Genomic DNA, 24,651 nt, shown 5'->3' with positions numbered 1-24,651 from the left:
TGCAACTCACTGCCTTAATAAATGCAGCACAATAAATAATATTAAATTCTTCTGTTTCAATCAATTTCACTGTGTATACGGGTATTGAAAATAAAAAGAAATATTTCTAATAATCTAAATTGTATTATATTTATTATTTTTTGGATCCGCCAAATCCAGAGAAACCCATTATTTGAGCGAGTTCTGATTGTGCAGGCGTATCGTCAGCATCGTCATTGTCTTGAAGCTTGCGTTTCTTGTCGCGTCGTCTTTCACGGCGTAGTTCCTTGAGTCTTGATTCTTCTTCTGCTGCTTCTCTTAGTCGAGTATCTAATTCATATTCATTTTTCTTTTCTTCTAGTTTCCGTTTATTTAGTGCAAAGCGAGCCTTTACCTGTAATGAAAAAAATATGTATGTAGTAGAAATATAAGATTTTGTTCAATGATCGCATTCGTACGGAACCGATCGCCATTAATGGAGTTCCTCTCGAAGTGTTTCAGGAGTATAATTATCTAGGGCAAACGCTCCAACTAGGTAAAAACAACTGTGAGAGGGAAAAAAGCTGGGCGGCATTTAGGAAACTTCGTCAAGTCCTCTCGTCGTTGCTACCACGTTGTTCTATCCAGTGCGTCATACCCGTTATGGCTTACGGTGCCGAAACGTGGAAAGTGACGATACTGGTCCACCAACTTAAAGTCGCTCAAAGACGAAGAGCTATGGAAAGAGCTATGGTTGGAGTTGTTCTGAGTAGGCTGGTCATATCTGTCGCAGAACCGATGCTCGCTGGAGTAGGCGTGATCTAGAGTGGAGACCGCGAATTGGCAAACGTAATGTACGACGCCCCGCAGCTAGGTGGAGCGACGCATACATAGGATTGCTAGTAGTAACTGGATGAGAGAGGCTGAAGATCGTGCCTTGGGAGAGGCCTATGTCCAGCAGTGGACTGCAGTGGACTGATGATGATGATGAGAAATAGAAATAATCTTTATTCAAATAAACTCAATATTCTTTTTATTGTACCACTCATTTGTAATGCATACTCATAATAAGAAAAAGAGCAAGAATCTTGTATTGCTCCTTTGAATAAATGTAATTTCAAATAAATACACAGTAACAAATAAGAGGCACGTGATAATCAACATAAAAACTGCTACACACTCATTTTTAGTACAATCAGATAATATTGTCAGCTCTATAAATTTTAAGTTTTTTCTACTAAAACATTATTATGATTTACAAAATTTTCAATTTTATAAGTTTTTTTACAAAAATTTGTTTTTAATTAACTTTTTGAGTCTTTTTTCTGGCAGATTTAGAACATACTTTGCTAGTTTATTGCAAAACCTTATGCAGATATGAATTAATAACTTCATTTAAATAGCATTTATATAAAACTAGTTTGTTAGTATTACATTAGCTGTTATTGGTGTAGTAGTATTTTTAAGAAATTGTATACAGAAGATTGTTTGGAAAGTTACATTCGTTCAGTATCATGTCTATATGGCTAAACATTTAATTAAATGAAAACCAGTCAAATGGGAATTTAATATTACAGGTCACCAACAAAGAAAGTAGTTTTACTATAGTTTTTAAATAATAATCACCACAGAGCACATTAAATGGAAGTGAATATCACACACCTTGGAGATATCATACAGTACCAACCAATACCAAACCACAAATAAAACATTTGATATGCTTAAAATAGACTAATCTATTTATACTTACTTGATCTAAGCTACTCCTTTCAATTTTCATAGACATGCCAAGATTTCTTTGATGTTTCTTGCCATTTATATGATCCAAGAAATTAATGGAGTCTTTAACAACACAATCACATACATTGCAGTAGTATCCTCCCGATTGAGAACTTGGTGTATTTTTATTTATGACAACACTCTTTCCCAATTTAGAGTCTAGATCTACTTTGTAATCTCTTTGTTTAAGGAGTTCTCGTTTAACAGGTGGAGCTGTAACAAAAAATATATTATACATTGTATTATTTGTAGACTTCAATTATGTTTTAAATAATATCTTAATTCATGTATGATTATTATAGACACTTATAATAAGTCAAATCTACCATCAGTTCGGAATGTACGTTGCGAGGAACTGACAAGAAACAGCTGTCCTCACTTTTCATTAAAACTTACATTTGCATACAGTTACACACTAACATAAGCTAATAACCAATATCACTTAATAAAAATAAGTCATTCAGAAGTCATAAATAGAACAGATCATGAAAGGTAAATTGCTAAAAAAAGAAATAGATCTTTTTGTATATGTTACATCAATTATTAATCTGTTAAGTTGATAACTACATATTTTTTTGTAATTGTAGAGATTTACATATATTATATGGTGGATCTGCGGTAATCTGGCCCCCCTTGTAATCCGACATGGTCTGTTATTTATTATTGAATATTTTTTTGACAATCTTTGCTAATGCATGATTGAACAAGTCTGAACTTGTCTTGTGCGTACAAGTTCAACATCACCACTGTTGTACTTGACTCGTAAGGTATTGTTTTGATTATGATTAGCTTAGTTAGCTTAGTATGAATTTGACTACTTACATGTGATAAAGATAGTGGTGCAGTATAGCATGTGTTCATTGTTTACTGTTTATTCACACGTATACTTATCAGCACAGAAGCACAAAACACTGACAATTAAAGAAAAATGTGATATTTTAGACCACCTAAATCGTAATGAATCTTTTAATAGTTGACATAGATAATTAAGTATAATTTGTATTTCAGACGGCATATACATACATACAACATCGAATCTTATCACTTGATCTGTAATTTGTCGGATTACAAGATACTCTGTTGTAAAAAATTCTTTAGGCAATTATCTTCCGGAATTTTTTAGGCAGCATTCTATAACCCGTAAAATTCAATTGTCACTGCCATGCAAAACGTTTATCGAATAACCGGGGGTCCCCTGTATTTGCAATTACTAATGCATTTATTAAGAATTACATAGGGGTTGTTATTATTTATGCAACATATATGTATGACTGATAATAAGAAATCAATAGATAACTCTTAATAAAACGTTTTACCTTTTTTCTTAGATCGTTCCTCTTCATCTAGTTCTGCTTGTAATCTTTCAGCTGCGATTTTCTCAAATTCATCCTTGTCCCATTTTCTACGATGGTCATCAGGTCTCATACTCATTTCGGAAATTTAGGTAACTTTTAATAATCTTTTAGAACTATCACCAACAATGGATATTTACAAGAATGATTAAATTTATAGAAAAATAAGTAAATACTTCTTTCTATATAAATTTGTTTTTTACTTTGTTTACAGTACTAAACTTAAAATAGGCAGGCACAGATAGAATAAAAATACAGGGCATTTGGCACCCTACAATGCCACAGATTAGGCAGATTTGACACAGAATTTTTTTTTTAAGTATACCCATAGTTATGGAATACAAATTATCTTTGGTTGAGACAGTGTCGCCAGATGACAATATGATATTCTTGTGAAATTTCATCCAAAGTCGTGACACTATCTGTTTTAAGTCAATATTCATTATGGTAGTTCCTTTAGTTGTGAAAAACACTTAACGGATTGACAAATAAAATGAAAACTCTTCCCCCGTTAATATAAAGTACAATAAGTTCACATTATCGTCACATGTGAAACGATTGGCAACATTGAAAATTTATTGTTGCTAGTTAAATTATCATGTATATTCCCGTAATCTTGGTAATTTATTGTAATGTATACTAAAAATCTTGTAGTTTTCTTGCCAGTGTTATTATTTAAATTTCATCTTACTTATTTGGTGTGTATGCTGTATTATTATAAGTACATTTTCTATACATAATAATTAATTACATTAAATGCCCAATTACAGATATTCATAATTTGAACTACGAACATATAAATAAGAAAGGAAGATTTTATTTGCCATCTATCCACTGCTTTTTCATAGTTTACTAGTTATTATTGCGGTAGAAACACTGACGAAATATTTGGAACTCAATAAAAATAAATAAAACGTAGTAAGTTCCCACTATTTTGATTAAATGTACGTATTAACATTGACTACCGTATTTCAATGTAGATACTACGTACCTACATAAGCATAATGCATAATTTTATAACTAAACAAGCATTTAAAAGGTAGTTATATCAGAGCATAACAAAGCTTAAGCTTCGTAGGAATTTATTCACTGTATAATCAAAATGTGCTGTACTCTGAAACTACAATTCGGAATAATCTTATTTTTCTTGGTTTTCATGTTTATTACATATAAGTAAAATGACCTCCGATCGATTAAAAAAACTTATATTTTTTGTGAAAGATTTTTAAAATACCTATTAACATTGAGTTAGTGATGGGGGGGGGGGGGGCAAGTCACGGCCGTTAAGCGTCGCGTTGGTGGCACGCTCTTTCTATGACTCTACTCTTGTATAGACTCGCGCGAAGCGGGCGCGGCTCTGTGTGGATGGTAGCCTCAGAGGTTCCAGTCTGCCGTCCACACTACAGGAGCCAAGATGGGAGGGGGTTAGGGAAGGGGGGAGGGGGAGGAGGTGCATCCCGTATTCCAGTAGTCCGGCGGGGGAACTAGGAAGTCTTTCCCCCACGCGTTGAGGAGGGCTCGCTTGCGGGCAACCGCCGCTGGGGTTGATTGAGAACTCGACGATCCCGCGACCCCGGCACTATGGCGACGAGGAGGAATATTGTAGAATTTTTTGTGAGTAGGAGTCGCACAGTACCCGTCCATCCAACCCATGAGACCTTTTGCCTGCGTAAAAAAAAGGTACCAATCATAAACGTGCCTGTATATCATGTTTAAGTTCTCTACCTAGTTAAATTAGTGCATCCACTTAATGGGGAATAGATCCATTATTTAATCCTATTATGTACTTATACAATTCAATATAAAAATGAGAATAAAACGGATAGAACATGTGTATTTGTCAGAGGAAATATAACAGGCCTCATAGACAAGTATGGGTTAATGTGGCGCGATTTGGGACAAGAAGCCTGACGAAGTGGTGTCATGAGTCGAACGAGCCGCCGCCCGACTGTGACACATGGCCCGGCCATAACATTATTATGACGAGAGATTTCTTCATTTTGCCCTTTTTGCCGTTGGGATAGCTGTTATCTATCATGCCTTGTGTAATCTAGTTGAGCTATAATCCTGGTTGTTTTATGGGTTGGTTTTTAATGATATTATTTTTTGTTCTTACCCTTTACATTTATATAACATTTTGTTAAAGATGTACTTGGCTGCTTTTTAGTATGAGTAACGTATTATCCATCGTAGCTAACACTGGAAAGTAAAGTAAAACTGAAAGTTATTTCAATACTAGTTTATATAGATATCATAACATTTAGCAGAGATTGATGTATGCGAAGATTTTATTTCGTCCAACCATTAGGTATATATATGTCGCTGTTCGCTACAATTTATCAGTGATTTGTAGATGAAATTACCCCGAAAGCAGCTTTAAATAAGTGCTCTGAATCCAAATACCTTTCTATTTTGTAACTACGTTTGCAGTTATATAAATAATCTTTATTATACTACGATTTATAAAATTGTTCAAGGTTCTTTTCTTAATAAATGTCGGTTAGGTACTGCTACATTTGCTACTTACAGTCACATTCAATGTAAATTGCATGGCGAGAGCTATGCAATTTACCGAGACAAAGGTTGACAGATGTCAGCGGACGTTCTCAGTTCGGTAGAGATATTCAATCTGATTTTATATAAACAAAATGATGTAATTTTGACGCTCGAAACTTCTGTAATTAATAATTTGGAAAATATTCTTGGTAGCGCATCTATCATTGGCTATGTTTTAACCAGGAGTTAACCATCATGGTTTGCTGGAGAGAACCTATGGAGGTTGACCTCATAGGATTTAATCACATTACTGATATGTATTATTAAATATTGTTATTATTACTACTAATTACTACTAACAAATTACTACTACCAATCTCTTACCTCCCAATTTGTGTATATTGAGAAATTGAAGAAGTTTCTGAATATCTCTTCCAGTTTATTTCCTGTTTGACTTTTTTGCCCCTAAAACAAAACATGATAGTCTTAAATAGCACCTAAACTTAAAATAAGTGTTAATTGCGTGAGTGGAACGATCCGCGAATACGTAAGCTCATATAGCTGTGCAGAATAATGAAAATATGGAAGTCTAGCATTTTACCTTCTTCCTTCGAACCCGAGATATTCAGGCAAAGCGCGAAATAATGGCGAAACGATATTTTGCTGGTCACCACGATCAATATTGTAAACGCGAAATAAATCTATTCTGCTGTCTAATTTGCAATTTTGAGAGTTAGAGTCGTACGTCCTCTATTATTATCTATATGAAACTAATATATAGCATATACTTGATTTGAGAATAATAAATGTAGTCTAATTTCGAAGAAAGGGATCCTGAAATATGCACACTCGTATCGTACTGTCATGTAAATGATTCGCCCACAGACTATAAAGCAACTTCACTATAAGGGTTCTTTGAGTAATACGATTAGGGCAGTTCACTTCAGAAATCTTAAGATACAATAAATTACTGTCGTACTGCTCAGCAGTGGTTGTTATAGAAGTGGCTGTCGGAGTTTCTTTTAGAAGTCATGTTAAAGTGCTAACGTAATGATTTCTTATAGGTACATGTCACCGCTTTTAGACTGTTGTGTCATAAAGCGATAATATGTACCTATAGGTACAAGTAAGTAAAACGTAGTAGTCTATAAAATTAATTATTAATTAATATTAGTCGTAAATATTAATAACTAAATCTTAATATCGTTTATTTATAGTAATTATTTAAAAATACCAAAATCGCAGTTGTCCCTCGAATCATGTTACGTGTATTATATTGTGACTAAATAATCAAAAGACAGAATTTCTACGACAGATCTCTCGTAACATAACGGACAAAGAACAACTTTCAAATTAAATGGAGCATTTTAAAATTTTTTAGTAAAAAAAAGTTGTAGATAAAAGCTTTTTAAGCCCATATGGAATTACTTTTTTGTTCGTAATTTTCATACTAACTACATTACTATTATAAGTAATTAGCTATACCTATCCACGTGATCAGTCCTAATGATACATCATCATCATCATTGCCTTGCCTAGGTATAATATAGGTATATCTATGCTTATATAAAATATTTGACATTTTAATTAATAGATAGCTATTTTGATAGTAATGACTTTATAATAAGAACAGATGACATTATATTACATAAATAATAATAATAATAATGAAAATGATATAACACCAGTCACACCAGGCACACAATAAGTACACACACACTCACGCATACATACGCGCGCACACACACATACACACGCTCTGCACTTACTTGGTTTCGGTCCGTAAGTGTGGAGAAAACCAGCAATAGCTGAGAAAAAATAAAGAATAATAATAATAATCTTTATTTGTCTCAAACAGAAACTTTTTACATAATACAACTATTGACCATAGAATAATATAATTTAAAAACTAATTAATGAGACAAAACGGTCTATAACTCAGTGAGGGCAGTGAGTCCACCCTCTCTGCTATTCTGTTATAGCCTTTATCAGTAAAATAAAATGTGAGGTCGACGACGACGATAGCATATTAAGTTTTAAACTACAACTAACAAAGTAAAAATAAAAATTGACAATAACAAACTTAAATATATATAATCTAAACATTATTATATAAGTAAGTAATAAATTAGTAGATACAATATAAATAAATAAGTAACTGTGATATAGGTAGATATACGACTATTACGAAAATATGACATGTAGTGAAATGTTTTTGTTTATATCCGTTTTTCCTTAGGGATGAAATCCTAATGACAAGTTTAGGGACAAAACAACGCTGTGGGCCCTCACAAGGTGAACGATGCGTACAACAAACATCGTCACCAGGGAATTTGCATGAATTATGTATGGACGAGTAGGTAGACAGGCGTATTTGATACGATGGTACCAGATACCTTTAGCCATTGCTTCCGGCTGTTTCTACTAACACTACTAACAACATATTACAAGTTTCTTGTATACTGTGTTAAAATTGGGTTTATATTGAATAGTTGGACCGTTACAGGCGTTATTTATATAGGTATAAATATATATAAAGCGACTAAATTTAATTAAAGCTTTATCTATAAATTGTTGAATTATCTCTCAGAATATGTTATGTATATTTGTAACTTGTTTTATGTATATATAGAAATCCAATGAACAAATACTTATACATAAACAAGGGAAGGAATTTGTTAGTAATGTAGACTGATGAACCCATTGCTAGCAATGTCAAGTTGACTCCACGCGGTTCCCCTTGAAAACTATCGCGATAAATTTCTCGTGAATTTGCCACGATGGACTGGCTGATCTAACATCATGCTCGTCTTATCATCCTCCACTGTTGCTCCACTAACGTAAACCGTTAGCGCAGGCGGGAGAACCATACCACTATCATTCATTTAAAAAAATAGATATATGATGCACATGAACATTAGTAGGTATCAGATATTGTTCCTAGCGTTTCCATAATAATCCCGACAGACACGTACTAACATTACAGTGCGATGAGAATCGATTGTTATATGTAATATAATATGATGATAAACCCAAACCTTTTATATACAATCTCGTTTGGGATATTCATATACAGACATTGTTAATAAATAAAACGTTGTTTACTCTTCCCCTCCTTCTATAATCATATAGGAAGATATGCTTATCTTGATTATTCTTCATGCATGGTTTTCGGCACCTATTTTTTTTCCTGGGCAGAAGGGAAAATGACACAGTACGGAGGCACGATACCGTAGTCCCCCGGAATAGCAACATATAAGACCACTGGCTAATGTGCATCATATGATGATATCACGTATGTGATAATATTTATACAAAAGATTACTACTTACCATCAAATAGGAATTCAGATTGTTTACCAGTAGAATTACATGTAAGTAAAAGTCAGGTATAAACACGAAATAAGACTCATTGGTATAGTACACAGTAAGCATATCATAAGAATTTTGATATTGATATATCAAGATATTTCTTGATATTTGATATATCCCGTATTTTTAATATTTTATTCTTCACGATGCAGCGCACTAAACGTATTGATGTGTGTGAATGTGTTACAGTAATAGTTATTAACTCTACAGGTACTGGTATATAGGTTAAATACCTTTAAATTATTTGTCTAAACCTAGTTTTTAGCCTTAATATTTCTACTTACTTGTACGTTCTTAATTCGTATGTATTTTTTTGCATATATCTTCGCTAATTCAGCACTGTGTTTGGATTACTTTTTAGTATCTATATTAGAAGGCTTCAATTATCTCGAATTTTTTATCATAGTAATTAGTTATTGGTTGTGGGAAGGTGTGAAAATGTGAAACAAATTGAATTTTTCAATATTACCTAGTAGCAATAAATACATAGTACCTATCTAATTTTTTTAAGGTTGTACTTAAGTTTAATCATCGTATGAAACATAATAATCTTACAAATTATTATTAAAGATTCCTCGTATCGACATGCAAATACTGTCTTTATTTATGCTCCATAAAAAGGGCATATTGTAGTTGACATAAGGAATATAAACGAAGTACACAAGTAAAACGTGGAATTTCCCCTATCACAAGTCGTTGCTCACTATCACATTCCAATAAAAGATATTGCAAACAATTTGAAGGAGAATTTTTGTCGGCGGCTCCGGGACGGGTAAGGGGAAGCCGAAATCATCTGTACACTTCGAGGGATAGATACAACTCAACAAGAATATGGGAAAATGTTGATAAAAGTAAATATATGGGCTTGTATATGATCGTTCCGAAAGGGTCAGTTTTGTGTGTTTTGTATAAAAAGGACGATTTAAATATGCCTACAGTAAAAATATGTAGTACCTAATGTAAAAATACTAGACGCATAGATAAAAATACAAAATGATTTGTATGTAGTAACTCTGTTTTTAAACAATATTCTAGCTATTTAATAAAAAAAGAAAGGCATCAAATTTTATAGAAATATAAATAAAATCCAATAAGTATAAAAAGTGATGGACATAATGGCAGTCCTTATGGCAAACAATAAAATACAAATTTAAATGTTCACAAAATCGACAAAATGAAGTACAATTACTCAGTGTAGGGCGTAGGTTTGAAGCTGGCGTAACGGACCGATTTATATTTGCCAAGAGTAATATACTTACATTAATAATTATAATTATTCCGTCCATTTGGACAACTAATATAATTATTCCTATCGAGAATAATATCTAACTATAAAATATTAATTGCAATGGGCAGAAACGATAATAATTAAACGAAGTAAACGTAACAGCTGTATGTTTTTGTTATCATTTGTATAATTATGTAGGTATCTTCTCAGATATTTGTAAATTTATATAGCATTTTAAATAGGTGTACAACATATAGTACATATATTAGTTTTCTGTAGCTAACGGTACCTAAACTAGTATCATCAACCGATTCTCCGGACACCTGTGTGGTGAAACCATGAATTTCCAGGGAAGACTGCATCATCATCAACTTCAATTGGCGCCTAGCTAGACTATTAGCGCCAGTGAGTATAAAATTTCATCATAATTAAACAAAAACACTGATTACAGTAACGACTGTCATTACAACTATTTCACTTATTTTGTATATATGCAAGATCACTTTTGCATTCGAACATTATGAGTTTATTTATGGTAGTAGGTATGTGATGGCAAGTTTGTAATAGACTGAAGCGACATTATTCAGCTTATTTCCCAAAGGCTCTCGCTCATGTTTCGTTGCAAAGGATGCATACATAATATGTATATTTGGTATACATTATTAGTGCAAGACGTAAATTGTTTTCTAAGAGTAGTTATGGTTGAAAATATACGTGGAAATGATATGAATAATAGATCAAATGCATTGAAATGCGATCTGGAATAGGTACTCACATAAAAATACACTTGATATTACAATAATTATGTTTTGATAAATGCGATACTTGTTTTGTTTTACAAATTTCATTATGGCTGCTTATAAAATCCTAAATAACCTCCGAAAGTTTAATTCTCAATGAAAAAATAAGATCGTGACGTTGATAAATGAAGGAAATCCATTTATTAAAGTGCGCGGTGTATTCATTGGAATATTTCCTTGTATTATAATATTATAATGAAAGTACCTACTAATATACACGAAAACCCAATAAAAGTAATAAGTAAAATATCAACATATGTGGGCGTTTATAATAAAGTTTGTATTTAGTTTGCATGCTTAGATAATAATATATCAAATTAAATTAAATTATATTTTAAAGGAACTTTAACTTTCAATTCACATATCAATAAATTTAGCTATATCTACTGGCCATATTATATATGTATATATGTGTACCATAATGTAATATTATCTAACCTGTGGTACAACATTTATAGAAAAAGGTATAAAATACTAGTTATTGAGACAGTTATTTGTTAAAATTAATTAAATTGTAAGACTTATTTCTCTCTCCTCTCTCTCTCCTCAAATCGAGTTCGTAATTCAACAGTAGATATTCCTATTTTATGTTTGTGTTACAGGATATGTTTGTGATACACTTATTATAATACATGGAGAATTTCTACTCTTGTGTTGATTAGATGTAAATAGTATTAGGCAAATATAGTTGTTGTTGTCTGTTACAATCTTTATTCGACATTGAAAAGTTCTCTATAAAAAAATATGTAATAAATTTGTTTAGCAAATACAATATATGAACTATAAAAGTATGTGGCCAGTACGTCAACAACAATATTTATCAGTTTTGTTTATTGGAAATAAATTAAAACATATATTTTGATGTTTTCAATTGTGTATTATTATATTATTATTATTATTATTAAATTAGTAAGTAGATGTGTATATAATCTGATGATGACATAGGTAAGTACTTGTTTTACTAATTTTTGGTTATAAATGCGAAAATATTATGTCAGCAAAACGTTGCATGGAAGTTTGCCATTGTTCAGTAAATTTTGTTTGGATATGGAATGTAGGCTGAAGGAATTGAAGTGTGACATTACGAACTATATTATATTTACATATTTGGGTGGAGAGAGGAAGGAAACCCAGAGTTTCATATGTAAGAGGCTGTGCTCGGGTTCATTCAGTGCTGAGAGAGGGATGCGGTGTATTATATATCTGTGAGTGGGTTACGATGCCAAGAAATGTTGATGAATTTATTCATTCGTCAAATGTGTATGTAAAAGTATAATATTTTTTTTTAACAAACCAGTTTGAAGAGGATCGAAATAACCTTTAACGTCTGATTAAAGGTAATCTGATAAATTTCTATTAACCTACGATATGGGCATGAATTTAATTATACTTAAAATAAATTTCAATAAATAATATTTTTTATGACTTTAACTCATGATAAAGGAGTTGTGTTGAGCCCTCTCAAACATATTATATTTTTCTCATAAGTACCTGCATATTAGATATTTGAACATAATTGAATTGGGTTGTTGTGTAAAGACGATGCTACGTATTTCATTTATTTAGACACAAATTTCATCAGTTAAATTTAATAAGCGACATCACAGGGTACTAACTAATTGTATCCGTATAATAAGTAGATTCCTTAGTTTGATCTTAGTTTACACGCCGCCCGGAGGCCGAGACCCCTCGTCTTGAATATTTCACTCAACAAGTCCGGATCCCTTGTTGTCTCACGTGCTGCTAACAGTGTACGTAAATGTGTTCGTGACTGTTTAATTTTAAAATATACCCTGGCTGCTTTATAATAAGTATAATTTTTTAGAATGATTGGTTATTGTAATCGACTCGATTTCGTGATTATATGTATGGTAGATACAATCATTACATTTAATTACAGAAAAACATTGTTATTATGAGAATGTTATTACGACTATTCAAATAATCATTATTTAAGTTTATATGAATCTATATTCATATTATATCTAATATAATCTATATTATATCTAATATAACCCTTGTAACTATTTTGTTGTTTCAATTGACATTATTCTGATGATTAGGGGTTCACATTATAAGAAGGGTAATTAGCCTACTAATAATACCTACGCTAATCAGGCAAGTTGGGTTTTCTATCAGGTTTTCCTTCTCTTGCACTTGCTATACATATTTATGTCTTTTGTTTTTAACATAGTACCTACATACCATTACTATGAAGTAACACTCATTAAGTAACTCATTATTTTGAGCTTTGATATTAAAAGCGAATAAGAAGTATTGTAACAAGAGAGTAATGAAGATTGAATAAATCATTTAGTGACGAACATTAAAAAGTAGATGTTATTTATATATTTCTTTTATTTAGGTATTAATATTTCAATGCATAAGTACGTTAGATACAAATAAAGGTGCAAATGGCGGACTTATCAATTGGAGATATTTTCTCCCAGGCAAACAAAGATCCATGTGGGCGGTATATTATCAAAATTAATTATGTAAAAAAGATACCATAAATCTAATACATGATATTTAATAATAGACAAAGTAACACATGTATAACGTCGTTAGAACCACTACTCAATAATATATACTATATCTACGAATATTATATATAAGAGTAGGTGGTTGTTTTAGGTTTAATATTAACGAGCAGCTGAAATTCAAAGATACCTATAGTATCGAGATAAAACAACGAGAATATTGTTGCTAATACCCCAGATATTCTAGTTGATTCTTGTCGGTCGGTTGTTTGTGAATGGGCGTGGACTAAGTTATTGTTTGTCCATCGCTGCCGTCGTTTCAATGCCGACAAACGGCCATGAGCTGCAGAGGCAACTATGTAAGTATACTAGTACAGTAGACTAAATAGGATTATGGTTTGTTGATGTTGAATTCTCATTGTTCTGATGCTACATCCACATCGTAAAACCCGTTGAACAAACTGCTTCAAGTGTACGTGCTCTCTTAGGTGCTTATGAGTTATAGACAGTCAGCTATTAAAGCTACCTATTAATTTGTAGTTCATTCTATGTACATATTCTAATACTATAGCTGTACCCTATAGACCGTACCTCTAGTGTATTCGGGCGTCCTAACACCCTATTTTAGCATAAACGTTTATAGTTTTAATATAACTTACAGTAATTGTTTAAAGATGATTGATTAATTCAGAATAGAGTTACTTATATGTATTCATGCATATAATTTTATAAGAACGATATAATTTTTTAGGGTATTCAACAAAATCTAATTGATCTTTTCTTTACCTACATCGTTTTATGTTATTACGAAGTAATTTTTTACGATGATGTTTAATTTTTATTCTTCCGTTATATTGAAATTCAATAATTAATATGATAGGCATCGAGACGTATTTCGTCTAAATTGTAATTTATCTACACGTGTAAGCATAAAAACAATGCCCTGTATTCATTTAGGAAAGTAGATATAAGGTACATTTGTGTCGTCAGTTTAACAATGGTTTTATTCGACATTTTCCAGTATTTATAATTACGATTAGTTTTTTGGATAATATGTAATAAATCGGGAATAGTTGTGGCATTTAATTTTGTGTTTATATATTGTGGGGGAGTTGAGGGGTAGAGTAAAGGGTGCGGCGCAGTGTGGAGATGGCGGCGGCAGTAGGTTGCGGAGTTGTGAGCCGCCACCCATATATCGTGAGCTTTCTGTTATGGACCATTACCGGCGCATTACTGCGCTTATATGAAAATTACCAGCGATACAATTTCAACAAAAGGAATGAGAAAATATTCACACCTCCTAATACGCATTGTCTCCGGATATATCTATATTAGAAATGGAAACGTTCATCTCGTAACATCCTATTTATAACACTTGTTTTCATAAGATGTTGTTTATTATAGTTTTCGTGTATTACTTTCATATTCTTATGAATATTAACCTATTAAATATAGAAGTTTACATATTGGAATTTTTCTATAGAAGGATCGGATAGTTTTCGTCAATTCTTAATTTTGTACCCTAGCATCGATGGTTCGGTACAAATCGCAGTATGGTATGTATTATCATAACCAACTGCACGTACGTACGCGAATTAACTGAAAATCATCTTATAATCCTACTATCATAGTTTTAAAGTTTACACCAACAGATATTATATAGAAAGAAAGTTAATCATAAAAATGAAAAGATATTAAGAAAGGTATTGTAAGTTAAGTAGAAGGTTTGTGTCTTATAACAAAATTGTTCTGAACTTGCAGAAAATCATATAACAATTGTATTTTATGAAACAAAACAGTAGTTTAGTATTTTATTGTTTTGTATTACATATTTACTATTAATACTTACGTATCTACAAAATTCGTAGGTAGATATATTATAGATACATACATATCTATGCTAAAATTACAACATTTCGGAAGTAGGTACCTCGAGAAACCAGTGAAGTAAATTTTGGAAATACAATAACATACGTCATTGAGGAACTAATCAGCAGCCGGTGCATACGGAGTAGTAGAATTAATATGTGACATAAGTAGTACAAAAACACTAAATTGCGGCTTTGACCGGATATTTTCCAATCTGATTTGATTATAAATAATAAAGGAATATATATATATATATATATATATATATATGACAGATGGACTTGATCCAAAACACAGTACAATCTTGGTTGAACAATGTGCTGCAAAAACATACGCTGATAAAAATTTCGTTCGTGTCTTGCGTTATTTATTTTTATAGTTGTAAGATAAAATATTCTGTTATGGTCCTTGACTACAATAGCGAACTGGAGTAGTCAAGAATTATGACAGTCTTTGATATAACACTGATAAGTGAATATTATATAAGATGACGCTTTAAAGCTACTAACTGATAGTGTAAGTATGCAAGCACTGTGAGGAGGATTGTTTATGCAATTTAATCTAGCAGATCGATATCCATGTGTCAATCATCAGTCTTTATCATCAACACCATTAAGAATCAGCGTGGCGTTTTCACCTGGCATCGCCACTCACGGAGGGCTAACTGAACTGGTTTCATCATCGTGGATCTTTTGGCTCATACTTGTGGAATGTGATGAATTATATCATCTTCCACTGTTACAAGTCAGAGTATATTTATTTATTTAACTTCAATGCACTCAATACAAAATATAGTAAAGTATATTTGCGTATTTATTTAACACAATGCGGCCTTTTCTACCAGCCAACCATAGGAGGTGCAGGGAATAATTGTTAGCGGCGCAAATATAATAAATGATAAATAAAATGCAACAATATATTACACAAATATATACAAATAGTATTTATACATATATATAGTAAATATATAAAATAAACATAAGTATATACTAAATAAATCAAATATACCGTTAGCGCCATAACGGGTGCATCATACTACATATTACAATTCACTTAAAATTTCAACATATACAATTTCAGTGAAAAAATACCAAACATGTTATTAAATGTTCAAAGTACTACTAAATTTATATTTTGTAAAATGAATTAAAATATATCAGAAATTAATTAAACTCTCATTTTAATCTTTGTGACTGTGAGCTTATATAGTATTGGAACATACTGTTGGAAACTCCAACAAAAATAGGTATTAAAATCTTCTTAATTATTTACTTCATAATATTTAAATATAGAACGCTGTGTTCTAATAATTACGATTGTCATTTGTTTATATGTGCTTCAATATTTTGTTACACCGCTAATTATATCGACATTTTAATAAATATATATAATTACGATTTAATTTACAATTTGGTGTTTTATAATTATTTACAACGAATACATCCACGCACCTCGTTGAGATTCACACACATACCTACTTTAGTCAGGGCTTCACTGTTCTAGTTAGATCAGTACTAGAGAGTATTTGATTTATCACTTAACCTAATTGAAATGTATAATTGTAAAGTTATTCGTTTCCGCAACGTAATTTGTTAGCTCTTCAGATAACTCACTACCTATGCACGTTTACCTTTATATTATGAGGGCGTAATAAACCTTAGTTAGATCATTTTGTAACTTTATTTCCTTCATTTTACTTTACCACGATTTTGTGAAGTTTTGTTCGTCATCTTTCTGACAACGAAGTGGAAAACAAGGCAATCACAACTTTCTGACGGAACAGAGCAAACTTTCAGCCGAGACTAAAGCAAATTGACTACATTGTGTTACAACCGGAAAGAATTCATGTCACTGTAAAATAAGGGACTGGCTTGTCACTAACGAAAAGCTGTCATAAGTAGAACAAGGTAAAAAGGAAAAAGGTATGCGCTAAGAAAATATAAATCAGGCAGCGGGGTCTTATATTAAACAATATTGTGTATATTTACGTATATAAACAATAATTATACATATTGAGTATTCATCTATATTAAAAATATATATAAGTATAGATTATAGGGACGCCTTTTAATAATATATAATTATATGTTAGGTTCTTAGTTGTACAATTAAGTTATGTAAATAAAATAAAGTTAACGAAATAGATATAAATCTTTCAAGTATTGATTATGTGTGTCTATTTGTCATTCGTAATATCATCATAAAGTTTTGTTTCAATTGTGTAGTGCTACGAAAACTAATGCTTACGATTTGAAATAGTTTGATATATTACTAGGCTAATATTAAAAAAGTAAAACATTAAGAAAATTATTTCTACTTTATTTGGGAAGCAAGCGGTTCTGGATTTACGTACTAAGTTTCATTAATTCTGAGAAAACAAAGAAATACTACCTACTTAATAAATATCTACAGTCTACACTTTACGCCATTGTAACTGAAAGGTACTTTTAATACTTTGTTATAATATTGTAATAATATTAAAGTAGAAAATTAATACTTTCTATGAAATAAAATTGAAAATATACACAAGGTTTAAGGGTCTTTTGAATGCTTACCCGTTTAACATTCAACCATTTTTTTTAAATATCTCTAGCCGGGATTTTACTGGCGTCCTAATTGGGATCAGAATTACTGGACATACGAGTATGTATCTAACCAGCGTATTTTTATTCTCAAACAGAAAAATATCTGACATACCGTATGTTAATTAATGAAGGATGTTCTCGCTAACCCGTATTATTATATACCATACCTATGTAGCAAAAAAATATTTACTATAATAAAAAAGAAACTATATAATATTTAGAAGTGCTTTCTTTTTATACTTGGTTTTATATATATTCGACATTTTTATAGTGTTTTGTTTCATATTCAGATTGTTTGAAGAACTTATTGAAACGATTTGACCTACATATTAAACTCGAAGTATTTATTTGCTACTTACATTGTTAAGTAATTTGTTTTTATACCTACATACATTGTATGTCTATTTCACTTCTCAAAATAATAATAATAAAGTGTTACTGGACTGTTTTCAATTCAAATGATCAAATATTGTGTCTATAATAAGTTTAAAGTAACCTATCTTCCGATGATACCAGATACCGAACCAAGCGTTCCGATGATACCAGAACTAAGCGTATAATAAAGGAAAGTGGTAACTATGTAAATAGATTGCAGATCTAATTGCACGTATAAAATATCAATTTCGTGAGTATTCCCCGTCACCTGCGACCCTAGAATTAAGGATTCTGTTAATATGTAAATGTAACCTAGTGAAACCTTTATCTGATTTAATTATAAATTTAGTTTTCATTTAGATTTAAATATTTGGTAAGAATATTTTACATGTCATTTGTAATTAAGAATTATTATATATAATAGAATATTTTACATGTCATTTGTAATTAAGAATGAAGTGAGTGATTATTAATCATCCTATAATATAGTTATATCTTTTTAGATTTTTGATATAGTCTTGGAAGAGTTGCGGTAGTTTATAATTTGCTCCTTCTAAAGGGTAGCCGTTATAACATAGTGATAAAAACTTCACTGGTTTTCAATTTTCATAATATCAGAATGTCAAGGTTCGAGAGTAGATGCCTATTTACAATAGTTTGGTACTTTGATGTTATAACTTTGATTACTCAACTTCTCTATTATTAGTTTCCATTCTCCCTAAACATAACATAGTCTATTGAGTATTCAAAATATAGCCTGAATTTAATCGTTAACCGATACTTAATAGTTTAATATATGATATATGACTATAACAATATGATTTCAATGTACATTGTTTTAACTAATACAATAACGCTTTGAAAGCTGTATGGTGTTGAAAGCAAATAACAGGGATTCCTTTCAAAGCCGTACTTATGATATAAATTAATTTAAACACTTGTTTTGTAATGGTTTCGTCATTTCTAATAATATATTTAATGAATTTCCTATGATTCTATGTTGTTAGGTACGATTATTAGAAGCGACAAATTTTGGTCGATCTAAGTCGAATCTACGGAATTACAATAAGAAGGGTGCAAAATACAGTAAACATTATTTAGCAGCATAAAATAAATGAGTATTGTATTTATACACACCATATAGAGGTCCTATCTATTTATACGCATCATACATGTACATAAAAAACTATAGGTATCATTCTTTATGTAACGGTTTCTAGAAATTCAGCAAACATCTATCGTTGCTGAGATATTATTTTAAAGCTTGTTTGTGAAGGCGTTGTTGGGCTTTCAAGAGAGTATGTATATCAAATTTTACAGTAAAAGGTTGAATTAACTGATTTCTAGAAAGTACTCAATGTATAGCATATTAAAGATATGGTAGTAAATATTCAAGAAAATTTATATTTTAATAGGCTCAAACTAGTTTAGACGATATGTTTAGTTGATAAGAACCACGTGTGTAGGATACAGTTCGAGTACACATCTGCATAAGGCATTAAACCATACGTACACCTCGCCACAGGTGTATCCATGAGGCCATTTTGGATACAATTATGCAAATTAAAAACTAACACCTGTTTTACAACTTGTAACAAACTGAGTTTATATTATTATGATTGTGAGATATATTATTTCATATTTACCTAAGTAATTGTGTAATCTCCTACTACATAATAATTCATTAGTTTTATGTTAAGTCATATATATATATATGCTTTTAGTGATATATATATTGATATGGTGCATCCGCATACTCTAGTTGAGATGATGTGACGAGGATGAACTTATGTGACTAATTTTCCAGGAATTAACGATGATGATGATGATGAGGTCTCCTGGGGACCACGTGATGGTCAACCTAATTATACTCCACTAGCAATGAAGTCACCCTTATTACTGATAATTCCCTCCCTCCTACCATCTTATTCTGTAGAAAATATAAGTAGCAATAAACACATATAAAAAATATTAATAATTGACATTATTAAGAGAGGAATAAATATATCATCAAATATGTGTGCTAATAAGAGATGTCGCTAAGCTATAACCACAGATAAGATAATATTAGATGCTATAACATTGTGTTTTAATACATGTAGTACTCTGCGGATTATTTGGTCTGAACGCCACCTTAATTACCAAGAGGCGAACTTGACAATACAATCCGAACAGCGACAGCGTGATAAAAATACAAAAGGTTCTTATTGTTTTTTAAGAGGCTTAATTCGTTTATCTATTTGCATTGTTGTGTTGTCATGTACACACATTAATTAATCGGAAATGTTTTGTTTCAATGTCACGGGTCAATACCTATTTGTTTTATGTTTATTGTATTTGATTTTATTTGCGTCATTGCTAGTTAATGAGAATATATTGTACGGCACTATAGGAAAGCATGTCCTAATAAAGATACATTTGTTTTTACGCGTAAACTATATCGAAATCTATAGGTATGTGTATGTCTAGTAGAATTTTGTCTGTATTTGTACGAAATTGGTACAATAAGGTGTTCCAGTTCTCTTTTCGTATTATAGTCTCCTTATATTTACCATAGAACCTCATGCGCATTTTATCTGAAAAATCAAGTATAGACCTTTCGAATATGTATGAAAAAGTTAGCGAATTATCCATAAATAAGTGTCTGAAAATAACAATACCCCGTGGAATTCCCTGGTAATTTTTCACTCGACTGTCAAATGCTCGTAAAAGATATTGGAAACAATTTGAGTGGTATCTCGCCCCCGCGGATGTATTCGTAAACGTTAGACGCCGCGCGCTGCCTCACAAACAAGAAATATGAATAGCGATCGCTTATTTGAAGTTTATATCTTATGTATCCACTTCTAATGGAGAACAATGTTGTTACTGTTACTTATAAGATTGTTTACATAAGCTTGTATGCGTCTTTTTCGGTATATTCGAGTATATAAAGAGTACTCGTACAGAATCTTTTACTTATGGAAAAATGAAGAATACTTGTGGAAATGTATAAGAAAAAATTAAACGAAAATATTAAAAATTTTCTTTTAAAAACTTTTATTTTAAGAATTCAATATTCTTTTAGAATAGAAATTTAATATTCTATATATACGAAAAAGTGAAATTAAATATATCCGTTCAGACTGCATGTATTAACTTATTTTGGAATCGGTATGTGTAACATAACACTTAAAACATACTGAACATAATAAATTTCCTTTAAAATCGTAAATATAACCAAAATGCTAGAATAGTATGAAATACATGGGACAGTGTTATACACTTTTTAAATCATTCAATAGGAATTTACTATCATAACATAAGTCTATTATTGGTGGTCTGCTACGAGTATCTCCATGTAGTGGAGGATTTTAGCATATTATTATTATTCTGCCCATTGTTAGAATAGTAATAGCAATACTGTACTTCTCAGTGAAATGAGTTAAAAATTAATACATTTTAATGGAATTGGGCTGACAAAAAACGGCAACATCAGTTCGCCAGGTCAGGTAACGCATCATTATGGAGGACTGAAGTAGTATGCCTCTTTAATAATTTCACTGACATATCTCACCGTTTATACCGAACCACAATTTACAACGCAAGCTATTTATTTGCTAAAATAGGTAAGACAGAAAGATACCCACGCAAACGACTTTGCACAAACTCTATGTTGGTTTACTCAATATATTTTTCTTCTCGTGCAGACATATTTTAGTTAAAGCCTGTTTTCGCCAGACAATATGTTATGTATATTTAAGATTCACAGGCTTACTACGAAGTGTTGAAATAAAAAGAGACAAGCATGTTATTTTGTCTTTCTGAGACGTCAGCTTATGTTTGGATATTAATGTTACTGAAATATTCAATAATATAAGAAAATGCTAAAAGTTTCAAGTATCAATATAAGTGTAGTTTTGTAATTATAAACGTTAGATAGTCACAGTCAGCCAATTAGTGTGATTCGGATTGATTCTAAAAGTTGACGAAGCTCAAGTGAAATGTTGTGATAAAGGCATTAGGAATTTTTTTTTTCTTTGTTGAAAAGAGTTTTATTAGTTTACTTTCCTTACACACCAAACAATGTAATAAACATTAAATCACCAAATTATAGTTGGTTAAACATTTGAGACATGCAAACATTAATATATACCTATTTATCTAATAGTACAAAAATATATTCTGTTTATACAAATTTATCATTACGTCATTTGAATTTCAATTAAAATGTGTTTCAAATGAATGACAGGCTTGTTGAGAGAATCCTTCCAATTCTAAATGAATTTATTTTGCAATCCATATAGTTTACTCTTACCAGTAATTTGTCATTATTGGGGTCGTTTTGTAGAATACAATCTTGAATATTATCAGTGCAGTGAAAGCCCTATTTCGACCCCATTAATTTGGCGGCGGCCAACACTACCCGGTTCGTACTGCGTGTAAATGACAGCACTCGTTAGTTATCTAACCATCTGTTATGTTATTGCCCCAGCACTATATACCTATCGTACACGTTTGATACAGTTGTAATTCAGTTTATAAACTCACTATGGGTGAAATAAAACATTCACTGAAGTACAACTGTGAAATAAAATTCGCAAAAATGAGAAATAGCTAGAATCTCGGTGTGCTCTGTACATAAAGTCCCCACAGTAGAGTAGTCTAAGAAAGTAAACAAGGTATTTTTTCCTCTCGTTGTCTAGAATTTATTTTTGAGAGCAATTTCCCTAATAACCTCCGAGCGTTTATAAAGGAAATTGGCGACTCGCCTTGACGACACTTTGATCCTTCCTGAATGTTGTCCCATGGGAAATGTCTTCTTAGTGCTTACTGGAAATTCAGCTTAAAATGAAACGCATTGGTGTGAATCGACAAAATGAACGAGCATGAAATAGAAATAATTTTATGTGAAAATTACTTACTTATAACTTATTATGTATATTTAGAACCTAGCAGCAGCAGGCAGCAGCCTAAGCAGTATTTTTATCCCCTTAAGAAAAGTGTGAGCTGGTTTAACAAAAATAGTAGATATGGGATTAAGAGCAATTAAAGCAAATCATTTGCGTACGTAGTAAAGTATCGTAGGAACATAATGATCTTTATGGAATCATCTCTATTTAACTTTCTCCTATTTGCGGCAATCGGATGAAAAATGTTTAACCACCTTTTGATATTAAGATATAAAGTTAGAAGTAAAGTAGATTAATTCTCTAATTACATCATTGTATACAATGGCTCGACTTTGTCAGCGGTGTGATGGATTCTATTCGTCTCGGGTAAATTACAGTCGGCGGAAATGTAATCCGTTTTAGAAATTGAAGAGAAATACAGATCTCCGACACAATAGAATAGAATCTTGAGTAATATGTAATCAGTGTAGTAAGATCTAAAATGGCTTCATTCAAATAATGACATCCCTTTTGTTCTCATAATAAACTGAGAGGACACAAAAGAAATTTGAACATCGAAAACTACCAGGCTAAAATTCAAAGGTCTAAGCTAATGAGTATTAACCTCATTGTATCCAAAGCAGTTTACAAAGTAAACATTTGTTTATTACTAATTAAAAAACTTAACTTCTTTAATAATTGTATAAAAAGCGTTAGAAAAAAAACTACTTATTATTTATTTATGTTATATTTCTAGAAACTAGCCGTGCCTGCGGTTACACCCGTGTGAAAATTATAGTTTTTATATGTTATTCTGATGTGTAAGCTATATTACGTAATTTTTCATAAGGTTCATCAAAATCAATAGTTATTGTGTGAAATAATAACAAACATCCATCCATACTCATAAACTTTCGCGTTTACAATATATATATATATACTATAAATTATATAAGAATTATTATGTAGTTATATGTACGTATAAATTGTATTTTGTATTTATTTAATAATTATAATAACTAATTATCGACCAGACTGAAAGTCTAATCACTCCATGGTAAAGTTGCCTGGTAGATATCTCTATTTATCTCATTTTTACCTCTATATTGTAATTATGTATCTTATATTCGGTATACATATTACTTCATGAAATATTTGACTTTTTTTGTGCGAGTAATACTAAAGAGCTTTTTAATTTCATTTAGATTATTAATATAGTCCGGGTAACCGGGTTTAAACGAATAATTATATGATAAATTAAAACAAACACATTTATTAAAATTTCTTTATTTACTTCTCTGGATATTCCGACTAAGTTAGTGGCTAGTGTAGCCATGGTCATGATCTGGCTGCTGTACAGCAATGAATGTTGGTAGGTGCCAGCAGTTTTTTCGATTACTGTGACTAGATTGAGCAACAAGATGCCTCTATTCATTTTTATAATAGTTACTAACATTTTAAATATTTTTTTTTGCTCATAAATTTAA

General features: G+C 31.2%; 1 protein-coding gene across 1 annotated transcript; it reads right to left on the bottom strand.

Annotated features, from left to right (window-relative positions):
• Positions 1-10: 10 nt before the first annotated feature.
• LOC131854983 (zinc finger matrin-type protein 2) lies at positions 11-3,361 on the bottom strand. Its single transcript, XM_059206180.1, has 3 exons — positions 3,054-3,361; positions 1,709-1,950; positions 11-373 (listed from the first exon to the last, which is right to left on the bottom strand). Exons 1-3 carry the CDS (start codon positions 3,166-3,168, stop codon positions 134-136), a joined length of 597 nt encoding a protein of 198 aa, XP_059062163.1. The 5' UTR covers positions 3,169-3,361; the 3' UTR covers positions 11-133.
• Between the last annotated feature and the right edge of the window lie 21,290 nt (positions 3,362-24,651).

The sequence above is a fragment of the Achroia grisella genome, unplaced genomic scaffold (genome assembly GCF_030625045.1).
Source record: "Achroia grisella isolate CSIRO2021 unplaced genomic scaffold, CSIRO_AGI_Agris_v1 utg126, whole genome shotgun sequence".
NCBI classification, from domain to species: domain Eukaryota; kingdom Metazoa; phylum Arthropoda; class Insecta; order Lepidoptera; family Pyralidae; genus Achroia; species Achroia grisella.
Note: the sequence above shows the minus strand (reverse complement) of the source record. Positions and strands in the feature narration are given on the sequence as shown.

Coding starts and splice junctions, on each gene's coding strand:
- LOC131854983 (XM_059206180.1), bottom strand. CDS start 3,168: ATGAGTATGAGACCTGATGACCATCGTAGAAAATGGGACAAGGATGAA. Junction 1,951..3,053: donor GGAACGATCTAAGAAAAAAG/GTAAAACGTTTT, acceptor TTTTTGTTACAG/CTCCACCTGTTAAACGAGAA. Junction 374..1,708: donor AAAGGAGTAGCTTAGATCAA/GTAAGTATAAAT, acceptor TTTTCATTACAG/GTAAAGGCTCGCTTTGCACT.